The sequence below is a fragment of the Anabrus simplex genome, chromosome X (genome assembly GCF_040414725.1).
Source record: "Anabrus simplex isolate iqAnaSimp1 chromosome X, ASM4041472v1, whole genome shotgun sequence".
NCBI classification, from domain to species: domain Eukaryota; kingdom Metazoa; phylum Arthropoda; class Insecta; order Orthoptera; family Tettigoniidae; genus Anabrus; species Anabrus simplex.
The window spans coordinates 112,765,160-112,780,768 of NC_090279.1; the positions used below are offsets into that span (position 1 = coordinate 112,765,160).

A 15,609-nucleotide genomic window follows, 5' to 3' on the forward strand; every position below is an offset into this window, starting at 1 on the left:
AAAGTAATGTAAAGCATTACATATCTAATGACCTTGTTGTTTTAAAGTAATGTAAAGCATTACATATCTGATGAACTTGTTGTTTTAAAGTATTGTAAAGCATTACATATCTGATGACCTTGTTGTTTTAAAGTAATGTAAAGCATTACATATCTAATGACCTTGTTGTTTTAAAGTAATGTATAGCATTACATATCTGATGACCTTGTTGTTTTAAAGTAATGTAAAGCATTACATATCTGATGACCTTGTTGTTTTAAAGTATTGTAAAGCATTACATATCTGATGACCTTGTTGTTTTAAAGTATTGTAAAGCATTACATATCTGATGACCTTGTTGTTTTAAAGTAATGTATAGCATTACATATCTGATGACCTTGTTGCTTTTAAAGTAATGTAAAGCATTACATATCTGATGACCTTGTTGTTTTAAAGTAATGTATAGCATTACATATCTGATGACCTTGTTGCTTTTAAAGTAATGTAAAGCATTACATATCTGATGACCTTGTTGTTTTAAAGTAATGTAAAGCATTACATGTCTAATGACCTTGTTGTTTTAAAGTAATGTAAAGCATTACATATCTGATGACCTTGTTGTTTTAAAGTAATGTAAAGCATTACATATCTGATGACCTTGTTGTTTTAAAGTAATGTAAAGCATTACATATCTGATGACCTTGTTGTTTTTAAAGTATTGTAAAGCATTACATGTCTGATGACCTTGTTGTTTTAAAGTATTGTAAAGCAATACGTATCTGATGACCTTTTTGTTTTAAAGTAATGTAAAGCATTACATATGTAATGACCTTGTTGTTTTAAAGTAATGTAAAGCATTACATGTCTGATGACCTTGTTGTTTTGTAAGATTTCCTGTATATAGTCTTCAAACATGACAAGGAACGCCACGACTTATTTACAAGTACCTTTATTAAATGTCAACACGATACATGAGATCTGTTCAGAGCGGGATCTCGCAGATGAAGAGTCGGCCTTCCGAACACCTCGCGTTAAACAGCCAACCTGTTCTGTGAACACGGGTGCACTTAAGATCAGCTCTGCTATGCGGTTCACCAGGCGCCCACCATCTCCTGGGAATAGGATCACCTGGAAAAGAACAGTGTCGTACAGTAGATCCATAACACTTTATCTTTCTTCCGATTATCCCTGTTATTTCCGAGGTTACTGCATCCACCTAGGCTCATTTTGGTTTTTCTCTGCAGTTTTCGGCTGGGTGCCCTTCCCGACTGCACGCGTATTTTGGCATAAAAATATAACCCAGGATAGAGCTGGATGCGAACCTCCGCCTTATGGACCCCCACTGGATGGGGGAGTTAGAAGAGCATCCCCTGTACCGTAAGAGAAGATTAAAAGTTGTACCACTAGCTCTCACTTGAAACCGTGGGTCCTATTGCTGGGCCTGGCATCTTTCACACACACCCTCCCGCCCTCTCTCTCTCTCTCACACACACACACACATCTTTCCTGTCCGACCTCTCTTGGTCAACTCTTGTTATCTTCCGACCCCGAGTCATTCATTTTCACGACCTTCGTAATGCTTCCCTACCTTCTGTAGATACCTTATATGTTAGAAGTGCCGGACCTTGATAGAGGATGGTCGCCCCGTGGTATTCCTATTAAAACAAGAGCCATTTCTATTTGACTGCACAGGCAACAACTTGGTCAAACTGACGTCACCTGTTTACATCATGAAGTCAAGCAGCCCCGTGTAAATATGTTCACTTCTCACAGGCTTTGCTGAAATGTATAAAGAACATCGGGGCGTGCTCCAACCATCAATCACAGATGTACTTCCTCGGCTGGTGCTCGATTCGCGATAGTACCTTGTTATTTCTGTGCTGCCAGTTGTACTTCCACTTTCTTGTTCTACTCTTCTATATTTAATTGTATTTTCTATCATTATGCACCACTGTACTCCTATTCTGGTTTGACTTACCTATTCTTACAATTCTATACGCCTTATTTAAATAATGGTAATAAATAGATTGTCCCTTATATTATATAATCATCGCTATTTGTATATTTTCAACATTTTCAAGTTTGTGGATTCTTATCGGTGTATTTTGAGCTTGTGACAACGTTGTTATCTTATTTTCGCGATAACTGCATCCCCGTAGGTAGGGACCATATAATACATCCACGGTAATCCCTACCAATCGTAAGAGGATAGCAAAACGGGTTCCAAGCCCTGGCATTACCTCCACATACTTGTTCCAGGCTCCTCACATTCATCTATTCTTTAGTAACACTCGTTCTACTCCGACCACGAGGATATTGCATTTTCGATGCCTGAGAGTCTTCATTTCCATCCTTCCCTTTCTTTAGCCGATACCTTCATTTCTCAAAGTGTCGGGCCTTTTCATTTTTTTGCGGATGATTACACAGTTGTAGATACCACCACCCAATAAGTGAAAATGCTTATAAATACCAAGTACCGAGCTGCCTGTCGCTATGTGGTTCGAGTGATTGAACAGGCCAGTTCATCGTGATACTCCTCAAACCACTTTAGCTGGAGCACTATGGCTATGTGGTTCGAGTGATTGAACAGGCCAGTTCATCCTGATGCTCCTCAAACCACTTTAGCTAGAGCACTGTCATCTGGGAAGCCTGTCGCTATGTGGTTCGAGTGATTGACAGGCCAGTTCATCCTGATACTCCTCAAACCACTTTAGCTGGAGCACTATGGCTATGTGGTTCGAGTGATTGAACAGGCCAGTTCATCCTCATACTCCTCAAACCACTTTAGCTGGAGCACTGTGGCTATGTGGTTCGAGTGATTGAACAGGCCAGTTCATCCTGATATTCCTCAAACCACTTTAGCTGGAGCACTATGGCTATGTGGTTCGAGTGATTGAACAGGCCAGTTCATCCTGATACTCCTCAAACCACTTTAGCTGGAGCACTGTGGCTATGTGGTTCGAGTGATTGAACAGGCCAGTTCATCGTGATGCTCTCAAACCACTTTAGCTAGAGCACTATGGCTATGTGGTTCGAGTGATTGAACAGGCCAGTTCATCGTGATGCTCCTCAAACCACTTTAGCTGGAGCACTATGGCTATGTGGTTCGAGTGATTGAACAGGCCAGTTCATCCTCATACTCCTCAAACCACTTTAGCTGGAGCACTGTGGCTATGTGGTTCGACTGATTGAACAGGCCAGTTCATCCTGATATTCCTCAAACCACTTTAGCTGGAGCACTATGGCTATGTGGTTCGAGTGATTGAACAGGCCAGTTCATCCTGATAGTCCTCAAACCACTTTAGCTGCAGCACTATGGCTATGTGGTTCGAGTGATTGAACAGGCCAGTTCATCCTGATACTCCTCAAACCACTTTAGCTGGAGCACTGTCGCTATGTGGTTCGAGTGATTGACAGGCCAGTTCATCCTCATACTCCTCAAACCACTTTAGCTGGAGCACTGTCATCTGGGAAGCCTGTCGCTATGTGGTTCTAGTGATTGAACAGGCCAGTTCATCCTGATACTCCTCAAACCACTTTAGCTAAAGCACTATGGCTATGTGGTTCGAGTGATTGAACAGGCCAGTTCATCCTGATGCTCTCAAACCACTTTAGCTGGAGCACTATGGCTATGTGGTTCGAGTGATTGAACAGGCCAGTTCATCCTCATACTCCTCAAACCACTTTAGCTGGAGCACTGTCATCTGGGAAGCCTGTCGCTATGTGGTTCTAGTGATTGAACAGGCCAGTTCATCCTGATACTCCTCAAACCACTTTAGCTGGAGCACTATGGCTATGTGGTTCGAGTGATTGAACGGGCCAGTTCATCCTGATACTCCTCAAACCACTTTAGCTGCAGCACTATGGCTATGTGGTTCGAGTGATTGAACAGGCCAGTTCATCCTCATACTCCTCAAACCACTTTAGCTGGAGCACTGTGGCTATGTGGTTCGAGTGATTGAACAGGCCAGTTCATCCTGATATTCCTCAAACCACTTTAGCTGCAGCACTGCCATCTGGGAAGCCTGTCGCTATGTGGTTCTAGTGATTGAACAGGCCAGTTCATCCTGATACTCCTCAAACCACTTTAGCTGCAGCACTATGGCTATGTGGTTCGAGTGATTGAACAGGCCAGTTCATCCTCATACTCCTCAAACCACTTTAGCTGGAGCACTGTGGCTATGTGGTTCGAGTGATTGAACAGGCCAGTTCATCCTGATATTCCTCAAACCACTTTAGCTGCAGCACTGCCATCTGGGAAGCCTGTCGCTATGTGGTTCTAGTGATTGAACAGGCCAGTTCATCCTGATACTCCTCAAACCACTTTAGCTGGAGCACTGTGGCTATGTGGTTCGAGTGATTGAACAGGCCAGTTCATCCTGATACTCCTCAAACCACTTTAGCTGCAGCACTATGGCTATGTGGTTCGAGTGATTGAACAGGCCAGTTCATCCTGATACTCCTCAAACCACTTTAGCTGGCGCACTGTCATCTGGGAGTTAAAGTTACGTTTTTCTACCCCATTTGAATAGAATCAAAACAAGTATTACAAAGCATATCGTGTGTAGTTGTGTTCTCTTGAGACTAAGCTTCGGAGGGGAGACTCATTCATTGAGACAGAGAAGGCAAAGAACGGACGACACGTTGGGATTAAGAATGCTCGGAACAAAGTACTTTCTTCATGAAGCTGAGCCTTCAGAATTTCTGTATGAACGATACATTTGTCTAGCTTCACTACAGTCAGTCTTGTTCCGTTGCACAAACCAGTTTTATTATCATCGGTCATCTATCGAACTGTTCAGAACCTGTTGACCGGGCGGTTTGTGGCGCGCAGCTGTGAGCTCGCATCTCGGAGATAGTGGGTTCGAACCCCACTGTCAGCTGCACTGAAGATGGTTTTCCGTGGTTTCCCATTTTCACACCAGGCAAATGCTGGTGCTGTATCTTAATTAAGGCCTCGGCCGCTTCCTTTCCAGTCCCTTCGTCGCCATTAGACCTACCTGTGTCGGTGCGACGTAAAGCAAATAGACTGTTGACTGATTGATGACACTAACTTGTTCGTTCGTTGAGCACAAAATTGCTGCTGTGAAGAAAAGAATGAAAAGAGAACTAAATATCTTTGAAATCTGATTTTATACTATTTTGACCTCGTTCACCGTTGCCAAATTTTAGGAACAATTCACTGAAATTAGGTCTACACCTCTCATATTCTGTTCGTTTTCAAAATATTAATTTCGGGCAATAATGTGGATATTTGAAACCTGAGTGCAAAACAGCAGTTCTGCTGCAGAAAAAGGGCATTAGAGATTCGTCAGTAGCGTAGCCAGGATTTCAGTTGTGGAGGGGGAAGGGAACATTAAGGCAGGAATTTTGTTTCGGTCGGTGTGCACACTTCCCGAGAAATCAAGTGGTATATAATAGCTAATAAGACTCCACGTAAGAGTGACGGATTCGCGCGGATATATATATCATATAAGAGTTTAATTTAAAAGTAATGATACGTCCGTATCGGTCGTGACCGCAGTAATAAGGAAATGCACTTTTGTATTTTCCGTAATTTCTGTCTGTTTGTCTCTTTGTACGTACGTACACGCATCACGAGTAAAGGACTGAAGAAAATTTAATAAAAATCGGTGTATAAAGTCGGGCAATAAGTCGCTACAGTCACGCTGACTGGAATGGTAGTTTAGGGGGAGTCCTACAATGTATTTCTCAAATATTTATATTATTATTGGTCTTGTCGATCAATACCAAACAATATGATTACAGGAACAATCTGTCAACTCCCACACAATGGCTCACTATTCTCACTCACATCCCTCGATCTCATTTGCGGCGATACAACATTCTGATGCAGAAATGCGCTGCATAACTGAGAAGGTGCCAGGGTTTATTCAGCCTAGAAAGATCTGGTCGAAATTAAACAGAATTCGGACCAATCGCGGTGTAAGTGTGGATCTTCTGTACAAGTGGAGGAAAAGACCTTCATCACGTTGCAAGCCCACTTAGTTCAAGAATGGCCACACATATCTTACAGGAACACCACAGGCACTTCAATACATTTTTAATCTTGATGTAGAATTCTAAATAATTTTAATGCATGCCACAAGATAAATAAATAAATAGTATTTAATTTGAGATCATTTATGTCATACCGGCTATGAGAACAAATTGTAGTTTTGTTGCTAAGTCCATATCAGCGAAATGAGCGAACAGATTTTAATGAAAATAGGTATGTAAAGTCGGGGAATTAGGAACTACAGTCTACGCTATAAATAACTTTTGTTCACCCCTGGTTGAGGTGGTAGTTTAGGGGACGGTGCCTAAAATAAAAATTTTAATTACCTGTGTTACTGGTCACATCGAAAAGTACTACATAACAAAAGTTATAGAGAATACAACTTCCGAACACTTATGTCTTATTCAGTTTTACCGTACCGACCATAATAAGATTGGTGGTGATGGTGATTAAATTGTGAAGATGATTATTAAAATGAGGATAAAACATGAAGGAACGATCGTTTGCATAATAACACAAGAGGGAGTAATGAAAGACCTCCCTTTACATTAGATGCCCTAATATCACAGAGTGGGAAGAAGGCTTGGAATATAGAAGCTCATAAAATTGATCAGCAATAACATTAGATTGAATATTGCTTGTTGTGATGTGCTTTCTGTCTTCTGTCGTTCATCTCCGATTGGGCCGGTGAAGCATCATCATCATCATCATCATCATCATCTCTGATGGATGGGATTACTTCTGGGTATCGAGTATAATATTGGGGCGAAGTATCTGGGTTATTAGACCTCTCTCTTCTTCAGCATGCCATTCCTCTAGTTCGTACATTTTTTGGTTCTAATTCTACGTAACACATCATAGTTTTCCAGCTATTCAAGGCACTGATTAGAATGAAAAGTGTGCACTGTTAACGGAATAATGGCAGAGGAATGTTCGCGGCTTTCTGCCCTGGTCATTGCAGCTCTGGAACTTTTGACTGTTAGGAAATGTGAGGTTTTTATTTGATGGAGTATGTCAAAGAATAACTTTGCTTTTAATCGCGACAATCCTACTGAAGTCATTCTTGACTACAGTTGTGAGCTAATACAAGTGTCTGGACTCCTTCCCCTGCAGCATTGCGAATACAAGTGAAATGAATTCAAAAATAAATAGTTTGACTAAAGACGCAATAGTGCGGTTTGGAATGAACATGGTAATAGTTGTCATGTAAAGAACGACATTTTATACTAATAATGCGGCGAACATATGAATGTAAGGTTCCCTCGCAAGCCCGGGATACAGAATAAGTTACAGTTTCTTGTTCGTCTTTATAATTTTTATTAACGCGCCCGAAACCAACGACGTGGATCTGTTGCCATTACAACACCCTTTAAGGTCCACCGACCCAAGCCGAGATTTGAACCTGCAAACTCGGACTCCGAAGGACAGTGACTCAGCCTACTGAGCCACATCAAAACGAGACTTCGTACTTTTAAAAACAGAGGCAGTTAGTATTTTTACTTTACTTTCCCAAACCAAACTCCATGCTGCCTGCCAAGGGACCGCTACTCATCCCGAAGGCCTGCAGGTTATGACGAGTCACGTGGTCAGCACGACGAATCACCTCTGCCGTTATTCTTGGCTTTCTAACACGGGAGCGCCATCTCACATTCAATTATCACCTCAAATCACGTAGGTTGAGTGTACCTTGAATCAGCCCTGAGATTCAGGTAAAAGTCCCTGAAATTTTCGGGAATCGAACCGATCCACCGTGCTACCGGCTGGTTTATTTTTAGGTCTGCTTATATTAGAATTTCACTTCAGACATCCTGCATTCGATTCCCGCCACTAACGGTGTTACGAAAGCCATAGGACTGGGAATATACTCTTGTTTGTGGGAGCAATAGAGTTGGCATTGAGTCTCCCGAACCGGCAGATGGTTCCTTCTTAAAGAAGACAAATTAAATGTTGTTTCTACTTCTTCACAAACGGTATTATTACTTTCACGAACAGTTTCAATAATGCAGCCGGTGTCTGTTAACAGTACACAAAGTGATTCCCATTGTTGGATACAAGAAACGACCCGGCACTGCTGAGGAACTTGTCCCATTGAATGACAGTCTTATTAAATTCCTCGTTCTACACCGTTTGCTCTTCTCTGAAGCCTCCATTCCACTGTTTCCAGCACGACTGGGTTTAGTGTGTGTGCTAGATCTGTCGTCACGCGGTGTGAAGCCATATCCTTCTAGCGGTGAGTTTAGGACCTCAGCACTCTTATAGGGACCGCAAATTCTTCCGCAGGTAATTGCATTGCGATCCTTTCAGCGGTGATTTTAGGACCTCAGCACTCTTATAGGGACCGCAACTTCTTCCTCCTCAGGCAATTGCATTACGATTCTTTGAGTTTAGGACATCGGCACTCTTATAGGGAACGCACCTTCTTCCTCACGTAACTGCATTACGATCAATTGAGCGGTGAGTTTATTACATCAGCTGTCCTATAGGGACTGATACCTCTTCCTCAGGCAATTGCATTGCGATCCTCTCAGCTGTGAGTTTAGGAAATCAGCACTCTTATAGAGACTGCAACTTCTTCCTCCTCAGGCAATTGCATTACGATTCTTTGAGTTTAGGACATCAGCACTCTTATAGAGAACGCACCTTCTTCCGCAGGCAATTGCATTACGATCCTTTCAGCGGTGATTTTATCCCTTTCCGGCCCTTAGCGCCCGAAAGCGCCCGACTGTTCATTTAGCCTTCCCGTCCTTAGCGCCCGAAAGCGCCCTGCTGCATTATCTGCATTCGTCTGCGATCTGTGCGATAGTTTTTTTTAATTTTTCTCATCAGTGAAGTGTTTATAAGGCATTTACGAACACGCAGCGCAATCTACAAGTCTTAGAGAATAAAGGAAGAGAGATAATCTGTCTTGACGTTGCCTAGGCAACGGTCTTGAACTTCCGCGAGCGCGGGTCAGCTGTTTCGTTCGTAAACATGGCGGGATTGAATATCGCGTATATTGAAACTGAGCTGAATATGGGCGAAAAACGTGACACAGAATCCTTGAGTAGGGGTGCAGGTGAATTTTTAATGAGTGAATAATATATCAACGAAGATAATTTTAGTGATAACAGTGATATGAATGAAAACGAATATCGATAAATCGGACCTCATGGCGATGCCACGGCAATTCAGGTAACACAAATATTACGTTTCGTTACTCCGAATGATTAAATGGATGATGCTGAACCTGCGCATAATTCGGAAAGAGAATACGTACCTTAGGAGGAGAAAAATTATTCAGTGACAGCCTATTGCGCATATAACAATGCAGCCTTCAAACAGTCGCATTCCGGTAAAATAAAAACAGAATGGGAAGACACTTGCCCAGATGAAATAAAATCTTATATACATGGGCATCATTCCACTTCCAAAATCACGTGATTATTGGTTTTGAGGGATTCAGACAACATGTGAATGTGACAAATACAGACTGTCTCTGTGTCGAGTATCACGAGGGGGGGGGGGGTGGAAAACACATTATGACTCAATAAACAGAGAAATGGATGTGATGGTATATTTTCTAATGTTATTGAAAATTTGAATTCATTGTGATCAATAGTATTTACTGTATTTAACTTTTTCTGAAACAGAACGGTCTGTTTCAGTTTTTGCTAGTAGTATAATTGGATGGTTCTGCGGCACTTCCTCCGCCGCCGCCTCCGCCGCCGCCTCCGCCGCCGCCTCCGCCGCCGCCTCCGCCACCGCCACCGCCGCCCGTGGGAAATTTGAATTTTGGCGGGAAATTTGAATTTTGGCGGGAGATTTGAATTTGTAAACAAAGCCACGTGCTTTTTGACAGCTGTCATCGACAACAACGCAACGCTAACCTCACTGCAGCCATCTTGACGGGCCTAAACCTCACTAGTGCCAACTTAACCTAACTAGCATGAGGTAAACAAAGCCACGTGTTTTCTGACAGCCACGTGCTTTTTGACAGACAACAACGCATCGCTAACCTCAGTACTACCATCTTGACGGGCCTAAACCTCAGTAGTGCCAACTTAACCTCACTAGCGCGAGGTAAACAAAGCCACGTGCTTTTTGACAGCCACGTGCTTTTTGACAGATTTGTAAACAAAGCCACGTGCTTTTTGACAGACAACAACGCATCGCTAACCTCAGTACTGCCATCTTGACGGACCTAAACCTTAGTGGTAACAACTTAACCTAACTAGCATGAGGTAAACAAAGCCACGTGTTTTTTGACAGCTGTCATCCGCCATCTTTAATCACAGTGCTGCCCTCTTTAGCTACTTACCTTTGACAGCTGTCATCCGCCATCTTTAAGCAGTGCTGGCCTCTATGTGGTGGCGGCAAATTCTAAATGCTTTACAAAACTATGCCCTTTTTGACAGCTGTCATCCGCCATCTTTAAACACTGTGCTGCCCTCTTTCATCACCTGTCATCGGCAGTGCTGTCATCTTGACGGGTCTAAACCTTAGTGCTACCAACTTAACCTCACTAGCGCGAGGTAAACAAAGCCACGTGCTTTTTGACAGCCACGTGCAGCTGTCATTCGCCATCTTTGAGCACCGTGCTGCCCTCTTTAGCTACTTACCTTTGACAGTTGTCATCCGCGATCTTGCATCCGAAACCTCAGTGCTGCACTCTATGTAGTGACGGCAAATTCCACGTGCTCTTGTTTGGAAACAAAGCCACGTGCAGCTGTCATCCGCCATCTTTGAGCACCGTGCTGCCCTCTTTAGCTACTTACCTTTGACAGTTGTCATCCGCCATCTTGCATCCGAAACCTCAGTGCTGCACTCTATGTAGTGACGGCAAATTCCACGTGCTCTTGTTTGGAAACAAAGCTACGTGCAGCTGTCATCCGCCATCTTTGAGCACCGTGCTGCCCTCTTTAGCTACTTACCTTTGACAGTTGTCATCCGCCATCTTTCATCCGAAACCTCAGTGCTGCACTCTATGTAGTGACGGCAAATTCCACGTGCTCTTGTTTGGAAACAAAGCCACGTGCAGCTGTCATCCACCATCTTTGAGCACCGTGCTGCCCTCTTTAGCTACTTACCTTTGACAGTTGTCATCCGCCATCTTGCATCCGAAACCTCAGTGCTGCGCTCTATGTAGTGACGGCAAATTCCACGTGCTCTTGTTTGGAAACAAAGCTACGTGCAGCTGTCATCCGCCATCTTTGAGCACCGTGCTGCCCTCTTTAGCTACTTACCTTTGAAATGTGGTACGTCATCCGCCATCTTGCATCGCAAACCTCAGTGCCGCCCTCTTTAGCTAGATACCTATGGTGGCAGACAATTCTACGTGACAGCAGCCATCTTTGAGCACAGTGCTAACCCTCTTTGTAGCGGTGGGAAATTCTACATGCTTTACAAATTCACGTGCTATTTTCTGACAGCTGTCATCCGCCATCTAGCATCACAAACCTCAGTGCTACACTCTATGTGGTGACGGCAAATTCTAAATGCTATACAAATCTATGCGCATTTTCGACGGCTATCATCCGCCATCTTTAATCACCGTCCCGATTCTCGACAGATTCTTAATCCGAGTTCTTTGACGTCAGGAAGGGCAACCGGTCGAAAACAATTATCGAACACGCATCGCGAAGGCAAGAGTGTGCAGCGATATGCATGTTTAGACTTGCAGATTACGAAAGAAACATAACAAGACTTGAGTCTTAAAAACAAATTCTCGCGATTTAAAATCTTAGTCAGGAAGGGCATCCGGCTGTAAAACAATAGTTCGTGATTTAAAATCTAAGAAGTGCATCTAGCTGTAAATCCCCCGATTCTCGACAGATTCTTAATCCGAGTTGTCAGGAAGGGCAACTAGTCGAAAACAATAGCGTATGATGTAAGAGCTTAGATACTGCCAGTTTTGCATCAGGAAGGGCGACTCAACAAATTCTTGTGATTTTAAAAATCTTAGTCAGGAAGGGCATCCGGCTGTAAAACAATAGTTCGTGATTTAAAATCTAAGAAGTGCATCTAGCTGTAAATCCCCGATTCTCGATAGATTCTTAATCCGAGTTGTCAGGAAGGGCAGCCGGTCGAAAACCATATTGTAAGAGGCTAGATACAGCCAGTTTTGCATCAGGAAGGGCGACTCAACAAATTCTTGTGATTTTAAAAATCTTAGTCAGGAAGGGCATCCGGCTGTAAAACAATAGTTCGTGATTTAAAATCTAAGAAGTGCATCTAGCTGTAAAACCCCCGATTCTCGACAGATTCTTAATCCGAGTTGTCAGGAAGGGCAACCGGTCGAAAACCATAGTGTAAGAGGCTAGATACTCCCAGTTTTGCATCAGGAAGGGCAACTCAACAAATTCTTGTGATATTTCATGTAGCTATTTCTAGCTAAGTGCAGTCTAAAAAATAAATCCTAGTCTTGTTACATCAGGAAGGGTAACAGACTCTAGAACGAGGAAAAAATATTCTGGGATAGTATGCCTACACACACACGCGCGCGCACGCAAGCTGCATCCGGCTCGCTAGAATGTGTTTGCCTCAGCAGGGAACGAAGTCTGCTACACGCGTACAGTTCGCATTAAAATTATTAGCAGCTTCTCGAGCTGAGCTCAAACCCCTCACGACAATGTCCGACCTCAGTAGGCTGAAACTTGATTTCTTCCGAACATTGCAACATAGCCTACTCCTACCGAAGAAGCCAGCTTAACGTCTCCATCCAACAAATGAATCACCCTCAAACACTCTTCAATCATTCTCGCTACTTCGGAAGATAGCGGGTTCGAACTGGAAGCTGTAAATGCTAGGCGAGGGACCTGCGCGATCGTCATTACATGATCTAGCCGGATGCCCTTCCCGACGGTATAAGTTGCCAGGATTTGAATCGCGTACCCTTCCTGACTAGGATTTTAAATCGATAACTAGATGTCCCGACATAGCCTACTCCTACCGAAGAAGCCAGCTTAACGCCTCCATCCAACAAATGAATCACCCTCAAACACTCTTCAATCATTCTCACTACTTCGGAAGATAGCGGGTTCGAACTGGAAGCTGTAAATGCTAGGCGAGGGACCAGCGCGATCGTCATAACATGATCTAGCTAGATGCCCTTCCCGACGGTATAAGTTACCAGGATTTGAATCGCGTACCCCGACTAGAAGAAGCCTGCACATAGCTTAACGCCTCCATCCGACAAATGAATCACCCTCAACACTCTTCAATCATTCTCGCTACTTCAGAAGATAGCGGGTTCGAACTAGAAGCCGTAAATGCTAGGCGAGGGGGGCCCTGCGCGATCATCATTACATGATCTAGTTTTAGCTCGATACCTACAGGCAAGGAATACCGCAGATGTACCCTCGAGAAGTCGAGGATCACACGCTAACTTTCCAAGGCTCGAACTCTTAAATTCTGACACCTCGGCATCAACAGGAGGTTCGAATACGTCAGCCTGCAGGTGGGAGCTCTTGTTGCATAAACACTTCGTCCTGACTGTACCGCAGTTGTCAGCGAATTTTTCACATCTGCTTGGTGATAAGGAGCATATTTACTCGCTACAGTCTGCGTGAAGTGCTCCTCACAGTTCTCAGTATGCGTTTACTACATGCACATATCTCCCGTCTGCTGCGAATATTATTCTTCAGCTTAAGGTAAGGTAGAACTGTTAGTTACTTTTTTTATTTGCAAAGCAACTTCTACGCTAGACATCTACATTCATAAATGTTTGTTCTTTTTTTAGGTACCGTTCGAAAATACGCAATTTTATTCACCCGAGTAACAGTCTGCAGTGCGAAGATTTTAAGGTATGTCTGACCTCTATTCGCTGAAACTTGGTTTCTTCTAAAACATCGTAACTTTAAGCAATTGATAAATAACTGTTCTCTTTAATCCTCACGCTATAGACGAGGTGCGCACATAGCTATGTCAGCCCTCAACAGGCCGAAAATTAGTTTCTTCTAAAACATCGTAACTTTAAGCTATTGATAAATAGTTGTTCTCTTCAACCCGCATACTATAGACGTGGTGCGCACATAGCTATGTCTATCCTCAACGGGCTGAAACTTGGTTTCTTCTAAAACATCGTAACTTTAAGCAATTGATAAATAGTTGTTCTCTTTAATCCTCACGCTATAGACGAGGTATAATTTCAAACACGCACACATAGCTATGTCTGCCCTCAACAGGCTGAAACTTGGTTTCTTCTAAAACATCGTAACTTTAAGCAATTGATAAATAGTCGTTCTCTTCAACCCGCATACTATAGACGTGGTATAATTTCAAACACACAGCTATGTCTGCCCTCAACAGGCTGAAAATAGGTTTCTTCTAAAACATTGTAACTTTAAGCAATTGATAAATAGTTGTTCTCTTCAATCCTCATACTATAGACGTGGTATAATTTCAAACACAGCTATGTCTATCCTCAACGGGCTGAAACTTGGTTTCTTCTAAAACATCGTAACTTTAAGCTAATCATAAATAGTCGTTCTCTTCAACCCGCATACTATAGACGTGGTATAATTTAAAACACGTACACATAGCTATGTCTATCCTCAACGGGCTGAAACTTGGTTTCTTCTAAAACATTGTAACTTTAGTCTATTGATAAATAGTTGTTCTCTTTAATCCTCACGCTATAGACGAGGTATAATTTCAAACACGCGCACATAGCTATGTCTATCCTCAACAGGCTGAAACTTGGTTTCTTCTAAAACATCGTAACTTTAAGCAATTGATAAATAGTTGTTCTCTTCAATCCTCACGCTATAGACGAGGTATAATTTCAAACACGTGCACATAGCTATGTCTGTCCTCAACGGGCTGAAAATTGGTTTCTTCTAAAACATTGTAACTTTAGTCTATTGATAAATAGTTGTTCTCTTTAATCCTCACGCTATAGACGAGGTATAATTTCAAACACGCGCACATAGCTATGTCTATCCTCAACTGGCTGAAACTTGGTTTCTTCTAAAACATTGTAACTTTAAGCTATTGATAAATAGTTGTTCTCTTCAATCCTCACGCTATAGACGAGGTATAATTTCAAACACGCGCACATAGCTATGTCTATCCTCAACAGGCTGAAACTTGGTTTCTTCCAAAACATCGTAACTTTAAGCTATTGATAAATAGTTGTTTTCTTCAATCCTCACGCTATAGACGTGGTATAATTCCAAACACGCACACATAGCTATGTCTGTCCTCAACGGGTTGAAACTTGGTTTCTTCCGAACATCATAACTTTAAGCTATTGATAAATAGTTGTTCTCTTCAACCCGCATACTATAGACGTGGTGCACACATAGCTATGTCTGCCCTCAACAGGCTGAAACTTGGTTTCTTCTAAAACATCGTAACTTTAGTCTATTGATAAATAGTTGTTCTCTTCAATCCTCATACTATAGACGTGGTATAATTTCAAACACGCACACATAGCTATGTCTACCCTCAACAGGCTGAAACTTGGTTTCTTCTAAAACATCGTAACTTTAAGCAATTGATAAATAGTTGTTTTCTTCAATCCTCACGCTATAGACGTGGTATAATTTCAAACACGCACACATAGCTATGTCTGCCCTCAACAGGCTGAAACTTGGTTTCTTCTAAAACATCGTAACTTTAAGCTATTGATA

At 42.6% G+C, this 15,609-nt stretch overlaps 1 protein-coding gene across 1 annotated transcript in view; it reads right to left on the reverse strand.

The window, feature by feature from the left end:
• Positions 1-922: 922 nt before the first annotated feature.
• LOC137503101 (hemolymph lipopolysaccharide-binding protein-like) overlaps positions 923-15,609 on the reverse strand; it is a 33,690-nt gene continuing 19,003 nt past the window's right edge. Inside the window, exon 4 of the mRNA XM_068230550.1 lies at positions 923-1,107. Within this exon, the coding sequence (XP_068086651.1) occupies positions 962-1,107 (146 nt within the window). The 3' untranslated portion in view covers positions 923-961. The remainder of the gene's footprint in view (positions 1,108-15,609) is intronic.